An 8559-nucleotide genomic window follows, 5' to 3' on the forward strand; every position below is an offset into this window, starting at 1 on the left:
TACTATATGTTGTGTGTGCAGATCAACTACTCGGCTTCAAGGTAGAGAGAAGCATCAAAACCAGACTGTGGTGTCGCTGTGCACGATGAAAACCTTGCAAGAAAATAAGTGATTCAGAAAGTGTGTCTACCTGCATGCTGACTCCAGCTGACGTACCTGATAATTCACAACAACTCTCATTCCCGGTAAGATTTTTGGATCCACTCTGTTTACGCATACCCAGATTCAAATACTGTCTCTGGACCTTGCGATTGGAATGAACTTCCACTTTCGCTTCGTCAAGTCTCCACTCTCAGCTCTTTCAAGTCTGGCCTTAAAACCCACCTCTTCCCAAAATAGCCACCCCTTGCCTGCCCTTCCTGTCTTTAGTTTCTACAGTTTTAGAGTTATGCATGCGTGTGAATGACTGGTGTGAAAGCGCTTTGGTTTGTCTCTGCACAAGATTCAGCGCTATATAAATACCATTATTATTATTATTATTTCGTGTGCTTCAGTTTCAGTTTCAGTTTTTATTTCTCAAGGAGGCGTCACCGGGTTTGAAGAGATTCAGACGCTTATTCCAAATTAATTTGCTAGGCAGATGCCTGACCAGTAGTGTTACCCATAGTGCAAGTCAGGCCTTGACTGCATGTGCATATAGATATACAAATTTGTGAACCTATCACAGTAGATTTCTACAGAATGTTGCCAGAGGAGAACACTTTTATTGCTGTGGGTTCTTAACTCACTCAGTACGGCCAACCCTCTCTTCTCCTCTACACAGATCCCTCAGATGTCCAGTGGGTGTCTGAATGACCCAACCTTTAGCTTCCGTCGTCAGAATTGTGGTATTTTTTGTCAACATTCACCTCTTCAGTATAAGAGCCTTCCGCTTGCAATATTTTGATGATGGTAACTGGGGTGAAATGCTGTTAACGTCGTCTCTTTCGCCGTTCGTATGGAGAGAGTTAAGCTACCTAGTCTAGAACACAGGAGGCAGCGGGGAGATATGACTGATTGCTATAAATACATACACGGAATCTGTAAGACCACACATCCCGAACTATCTTCTGCAGTAAGTAGAGACAGAAGAGGCAACAGTTTAATGCTAAATAAATCACATTGTAGACTGAAAAGTGCGCAGTTCCTTCTTTACTGAGCGAGTCGTTAATAAATGGAACGGTTTGCCAGACAGTGTTGTGACTGCCCCAACCATGTCATCTTTCAAGACTAGGTTAGACGCTCATTGGGCTAACTCTCCAAGTATTTATGATCCAGTGTGCTATCATTAGGCCACACATGCTGGTATATATATATATGATAGTCAGTCGTGTCCGACTATGACCATCAGAACAGCAGAGGAGGCAACTGCTGTTCCGACTATTTGGGCTAGAATTTGATTATGGTGGAGAGTGTCTTGCCCAAGTACATCCCCACTCTCTCAGCCAAGAAGGTTTTAGGACAGTTGGTGTTGGGATGGTTCCCAAAGGCCAACTAGCCCACAATGCTGCAGCACTAAGAGCCAGTTCAATTTTGCCTCCTGGTTTGAGAGTCATAGTCCTTCACAAAAGACTAAGCTGTAAATGGTTTCCCATTGACTGGAGAAACCATTGATAATACAGCTCTCACTTTGCTGTTGGCCCAAATGTAAACTTATGTCAGTCTGTGATATAAGCCGAGTGTTGGGCCTAGATGCATGCTGGTATATTGCATCTAATTGAACGACGAACAGGCCTTCACAGTCCTCAAACATCTGATTCCAGTTCAAGTTCTTTTTCAGTATGCTAAGTGTGTGCTGCATAAGGACCTCTGTTCATTGTCTCATCCAAATGACCACACAGATCTCTCTATGTATGAATGATTGGAATAATAAAAAGAGCATTTACATTTATAGATAAGGTTACTTTCTTACGGTTATATAAAACATTAGTTAGACCTATCCTAGAATATGGAAACACTGTATGGTACCCAACGCAAATATAGCAGTCACAAGCCATAGAACGGGCTCAAAGAAGAGCAACAAAGCTGGTCTATAGCATAAAAGATTATTCATATCAAGAAAGATTAAAGTACTTACAACTACCATCACTTAAAGCAAGAAGAGTAAGAGGGGACTTGATACAGATGTACAAAATATTTTATAGGTTTGACGATGTAAACAAAGCATGCTTTTTTTGTTACTCCAAAGGTAGACACTACAAGAAACAGTACAGATAAAATATTTAAACAGTATTCCAGAACAAATCTCAGAAAGTTTACATTTAGTAACAGAGTAACAAATTATTGGAACAAATTAACAAACAATATCAAACGTGCACCTAGTATAAATACCTTTAAGAACCTCATAGATAAACACGAGTTATTGACAAAAACTATGTACAACTTTAATGGATAAAATGAGTGAGCTAGTCAACAACCTGACCAGCAATAAAAAGGAGTAAATCTGAAGGGGCAAAAAAAAAAGAGCCAAAAATGGCTAAGTTGTCTATAACAACGCCCCAGATCCTGATCCTGATCCTGATATATCAGTTTCAGTTTCAGTTTCACTTTCTCAAGGAGGCGTCACTGCGTTCGGACAAATCCATACACGCTACACCACATCTGTTGAGCAGATGCCTGACCAGCAGCATAACCCAACGCGCTTAGTCAGGCCTTGAGTGCATGCTTACATATTTGTGTACCTATGAAAGTGGATTTCATTTTACGTAATTTCGCGTAATTTTACGTAATTTCGCCAGAGGACAACACTCTCGTTGCCATGGGTTCTTTTTCAGTGCGCCAAGTGCGTACTGCACACGGGACCTCGGTTTATCGTCTCATCCGAAAGACTAGACGCTCAGTTTGATTTTCCAGTCAAACTTAGGAGAAAGGGCGAGAGCGGGATTCGAACCCACACCCTCACAGACTCTCTGTATTGGCAGCTGAGCGTCTTAACCATTCTGCCACCTTCCTCCTCCTGATATATGCAACACCACATCTGCTCGGCTAATGCCAGACCAGCATCGTAACCCAGTGTGCTTTTTTTCCCCTTTTTTCAACAATTTTTTAATTCCCTATCATTCACCCATCCATTCCACAAATCTTACATTCACTCACATCAACATCTTTCTGCTGTGGTCGTTATACAGGGTTACCTGCAAGTGGACAGGAAAAGAGAAATGACAAGTGTCATGGAAACATGCAACAATGTTGGCAATGACATGATGTTGTAAAATGCATAGAGCTTCAAGAATATGCGCTGTAGTGAAACATCTTAATAAGTACATAAACAAATAAGTAAATAAATAAACATTTCTTGAGGCAATACGGATAAATTATGTGACGGATGTCTTCACATTCTTTTTAAAGAAATGCTATATCAATGTATTACTGATTTTTATTTTATTTATTTATTTTTTAATTTTATTATTTTTTTTAGCCTCTATTCATTTTTTAAATTATGCAACTCTTTTTTTTTCCCTACAAACCCCAATGTGCTTAGTCAGGCCTTGAGTGCATGAGTATGTATTTGTGTACTGATCAAAGTAGAATTTTCTTCTGCAGAATCTTTGCCAGTGGACATCACTCATATTGCCACAAATTCTTCTTCACACACAAGTGTGTGCTGCAAACAGGACCTTGGTTTATAAATCGCCTCATCTCAATGGCTAGACACAGTTTGATTTTCCAGCTCTGTGTGTGGTTCGTCCGTCGGGATCGACGAGGACCATCTAGTCATCCTGGAGGTGGGTGGGTTGGGCTCTGTGGGTGCGCAGATGACTGGTCAGGCCAATCCGCGCCCGGAAGGTTCTGACGCAGTGTGGACAAGGGATGGTGGCGGCTGTCGGGGACTTGCTGGCACTGCTTTTCCTGGCCTGTCTGCGTTGCTCTGCTGCAGCGATTCTGTTGGCCTCACAGGATTTGGCACCTTTGTGGACAGCTGAACGCCACTTTGGTCTGTCCATTGCATTCAGCTCCCATGTGTCATGGCTGATGTTGAAGGCCTTCAGAGAAGCTTTCAGAGTGTCTTTGAAGCACTTCTTTTGGCCTCCATGGGAGCGCTTGCCATGTTGGAGTTCGCCGTACAGCAGTTTCTTGGGGAACCGGTGGTCTGGCATGCGAACTACATGGCCTGCCCAGCGCAATGACTAGACACAGTTTGATTTTCCAGCTAAACTTAGGAGAAAGGGTTTGACTGGGATTTGATCTCCGACTGTTACATGCACTGTACTGGAAGATAAGTGTCTTTACTTTTAGCCATCTTCCTCACCTTTTGATGTACACACAGATTAACTCTCTCCATACGAACGGCGAAAGAGACGACGTTAACAGCATTTCACCCCAGTTACCACCATCAAAATATTGCAGGTGGAAGGCTCTTATACTGAAGAGATGAATGTTGACAAAGAATACCACAATTCTGACGACGGAAGCTAAAGGTTGGGTCATTCAGACACCCACTGGACATCCGAGGGGTCTGTGTAGAGGAGAAGAGAGGACTGGCCGTACTGAGTGAGTTAACCGCCTCAGTACCATTTCCGAGGCAGTGTTTCTGCCCTAAACTGATCAGCAACAACAGCAACAACAACAAGAAAAAATCCTTTGTGATTGATGTCTTATGTTTTTTTCTTCAGTGCAGCAATCAGTCTTTTAATTAATGAAAGTTACCTTTTTCCTTTTTCATACTGTTGCCTGTGTATCTTGACTCCAGTAATGTGGTGTTGCTCGTTTCTGAACAACAGTTTTTCTTCTTCTAAAGTAACACATAATGATATATGAATCTATGATGCATATGCTTTGTTGCTAAAAACTGGAACATTTAATTTTGATTTTGATATGGTGTGAATAAGGTTATTGTTAGTGTTTATAGGCTACAAGATTGAAAAAAAACACAAAAACCCACCCATTTTGGAAAGAGAAATTTGTGTCTTGAAGCGTCTTTCATTGTGTGAACACAAAATTTTGCTTACACTGTGTTCCAAAAACATGTAAATCTTAATGTGATGTCAGTTCTGGAAGTGCTAATCACTTATTAACAGTAGCACATTCAAAAAGCAAACGCCGCATTTAAATAGATCTGTGCATGGGTCTCTGTCTGAATGATTTTCTGCTGTCTGATTCTGCATGTTGAAAGGTCCACGCAGAGCATTTTCCTTCTGTTGTTGAAGCTCCAGTCCAGTGAAGTGATGGCCTAGAGGTAACGCATCCGCCTAGGAAGCGAGAGAATCTGTGCACGCTGGTTCGAATCACGGCTCAGCCGCCGATATTTTCTCCCCCTCTACTAGACCTTGAGTGGTGGTCTGGACGCTCGTCATTTGAATGAGACGATAAACTGAAGTCCCATGTGCAGCATGCACTTAGTGCATGTAAAAGAACCCACGGCAACAAAAGGGTTGTTCCTGGCAAAATTCTGTAGAAAAATCCACTTCAATAGGAAAAACAAATAAAACTGCACACAGAAAAAAATACACACACAAAAAAAAAAGGGTGGCGCTGTAGTATTATGTATAGCGACACGCTCTCCCTGGGCAGAGCAGCCCGAATTTCACAGAGAGAAATCTGTTCTGATAAAAAGAAATAAAAATAAAAACAAATACAATAGAAGGAAAATTGCTGTGAGCGTGAGAAAAGAAAAGGGTACACAGCATTACATTATCATAATTTTTATTTTTATTTTATTTTATTTTATTTTATTTTTTGCATTCATGGGCTGCAACTCCCACGTTCACTTGTATATACGTGAGTGGGCTTTTATGTGTATGACCGTTTTTAACCCGCCATGTAGGCAGCCATACTCCGCTTTCGGGGGATGTGCATGCTGGGTATGATCTTGTTTCCATAACCCACCGAACGCTGACATGGATTACAGGGTCTTTAACGTGCGTATTTGATCTTCTGCTTGCGTATACACACGAAGGGGGTTCAGGCACTGGCAGGTCTGCACATATGTTGACCTGGGAGATCGTAAAAATCTCCACCCTTTACCCACCAGGTGCCCTCACCGTGATTCGAAGCCGGGACCCTCAGATTGAAAGTCCAACGCTTTAACCATTCGGCTATTGTGCCCGTCAAATCATAAAATGATTTGTGGAGGTTAAATGATTTGTAGAACTGATGTTCGTTGAAGTTAAATGATTTGTAGAGCTGGTGTTTGTTTTATGTTAAAATGATTTTTAGAGCTGATGTTTGTTATAATATCAAATCATTTGTAGAACTGATATTTGTTTTATGCTTAATGGTTTGTAGAGCTGATTTTTGTTGTAAGTTAAATGATTTGAAGAGCTGATGTTTCTTGAAGTTAAAATTGATTTGTGGATCTGATGTTTGTTGTATGTTAAATGATTTGTAGAGTTGATGTTTGTTAAATTGTTATATGCTAAATGATTTGTGGAACTGACATTTGTTTTATATGTGAGAAAACAATTTGCAGAACTGATGTTTATATATATATATATATATATATATATATATATATATATATATATGTATATATATATATATGTTAAATGATTTGTAGAACTGAAGTTTGTTATATATGATAATGATTTGTAGCTAGAGCTGATGTTTGTTTTATGTTATTGTTAAATGATCATAGGGCTGATGTTTCTCATATATGCTAAATGATTTGTAAAACTGATGTTTGTTTTCTTTGTTTGCCAGGTAGTGGGTAGCTGCAGACGGAATTTTCTCTCTGTGGACGGCTTTGCAAAAGACACGGCACAAAAACTAAACGAAACCTTTTTGACTGCAGCAACCTGGAACTTAAGGTATCGTAAGATATCAGTCATTATCACTGAATAAAAGCAACTCAGCTGCTGTTTTCTTTCCCTCGGAGAACAATGGCTGGGTGTTTTGAGATGTGTCGGGGGAGCACCGATGATGTGGTCATCTTCAATACCCACGTGGAGCAGGTCCCTCAAAAGGCGGATGTGTTCAAATGCGACAGCAAGCTCAGGCCGCATCGCGTCACAACGGACACGTTCAAGTGTGACCAGAAACTGACGCCTCTGAAGCCCACGTCCGATGTGTTCTACTGCGATTCCAAGCTGGTCCCTTTGAAGGTGACGCCAGACACGTTCCAGTGCGACTTGAAAATGGAACCGCTGAAGGAGACGCCCACCACTTTCCAGTGCGACCTGGAACTGAAACCTTACAAGATCACGCCGGAAATATTTCACTGTGATGTAGAACTGAAGCCTTTGAAACCTACGACGGACACGTTTGACCTTGACTCGACCCTGACCCCTCACCATGTCACGACGGAGCTCTTTGAGCTGGACTCCAAGATAGAGCTGCTGAAAATCACGGAGGACAGGTTTGAGTGCAACTCCAAACTGGAGCGTGTGGAGCAGCCGCCCGATGTCTTCAAACTGGACTCCAAACTGGAACTGCTACGCCCACTGGACGTCGATAGATTTGAGCTGGATTCCAAAGTGGAGTTGCTGGAACAGACAGCCGACAGGTTCGAGTTAGACTCCACCATGGAGCGCCAGGAGGTAGCGCCGGACAGGTTCGAGCTGGACTGCAAAATGGAGCTCATGTACGAAAGTAAAGAAGAGTTCCAGTGCGATTCCAAAGTCGAGCTTTATCGGGAACTTCCCGAAACGTTTCAGCTCGACTATGACTTTCAGCCACTGCATGACATTCCCGACACCTTCCGTGATGAGTCCAAGGTGTCCCTGTACGCTGAGCATGAGGACATCTTCCTCCTGGACTCCACCATGGAGCGTCAGCAGGTGCCCCCGGATTCTTTCCTCTGTGACTTCAAGCTGTTGCCCATGAAGCCGGATGTCCCCGAGACGTTTCACTGTGAGAAGCTGAAGCCTCTGCGGGAGACCACCGACACATTCCTCACCCTCAAGCCCGAGATAGTGGAGGGCACGGACATTTTCGAGTTCTACACCGATGTGCCCCTTGATATCGCGCTTCCCGTCAATGATGAGGAGAATCCCGAGGACGTCGTCATCGATCAGCCCAGTGACACTGAGGAGCAGTAGGAATCCACAACAGCATGTGATATTTTTTTAATTTTATTTTATTTTATTTTTTTAAACAAAAGTGCATTCTAAATCTAGAAACTGTGTTTGACTATTTTTTAACTTTTTTTTTTTTTTTTTTTTTTTCAGTAACAACAGTAGAACTTTTACATTTGATGGCAGTACCGAACATTTTGGGTTCCCGAAACCTGTTCATGGACTGTCGTTCTGATGCTGGGTGGGTGTGTGTGAGTGCAGTGTTCATTCATAATATTGCCACCACCTCCCCACCCCCCACTCCCTTGCCAGCCCCTTCCCGTGACTGTGTTCAGCAACTATGGGGAGGAGAAGAAGATGGAGGGTGTGAAGGTGGCGCAGAGGTGCTGACGAGGAAGCTGAACGGTTCGAATCACACAGCGATGCATAGCTAGTTAGCTGCAGTGGAGTTGGGACATTTGCCGTGGTGTGTCTTGAATTCTTGTTGTTGATGTAAAGTCCTCTTAAGTGTGAATGGCGCAGGCTGTCGAGGCTCATCTCTTTGCCCAAGCTATTTCTTTATTATTATTTTTTTTTTTAATGATTATTATCATTATTATTATTTCATTTCTAATTTTGTAAAATTTTA

At 42.2% G+C, this 8559-nt stretch overlaps 1 protein-coding gene across 1 annotated transcript in view; it reads left to right on the forward strand.

Moving 5' to 3' along the window:
* The window catches only part of LOC143288062 (uncharacterized), a 10918-nt gene extending 2872 nt beyond the window's left edge, over positions 1–8046 (forward strand). The window contains exons 2-3 of the mRNA XM_076596329.1: positions 22–185; positions 6619–8046. Coding sequence (XP_076452444.1) covers positions 6798–7955 — 1158 coding nt within the window. The 5' untranslated portion in view covers positions 22–185; positions 6619–6797 and the 3' untranslated portion in view covers positions 7956–8046. The remainder of the gene's footprint in view (positions 1–21; positions 186–6618) is intronic.
* Positions 8047–8559: the final 513 nt, after the last annotated feature.

This window comes from Babylonia areolata, chromosome 12 (genome assembly GCF_041734735.1).
Source record: "Babylonia areolata isolate BAREFJ2019XMU chromosome 12, ASM4173473v1, whole genome shotgun sequence".
Classification (NCBI taxonomy): domain Eukaryota; kingdom Metazoa; phylum Mollusca; class Gastropoda; order Neogastropoda; family Buccinidae; genus Babylonia; species Babylonia areolata.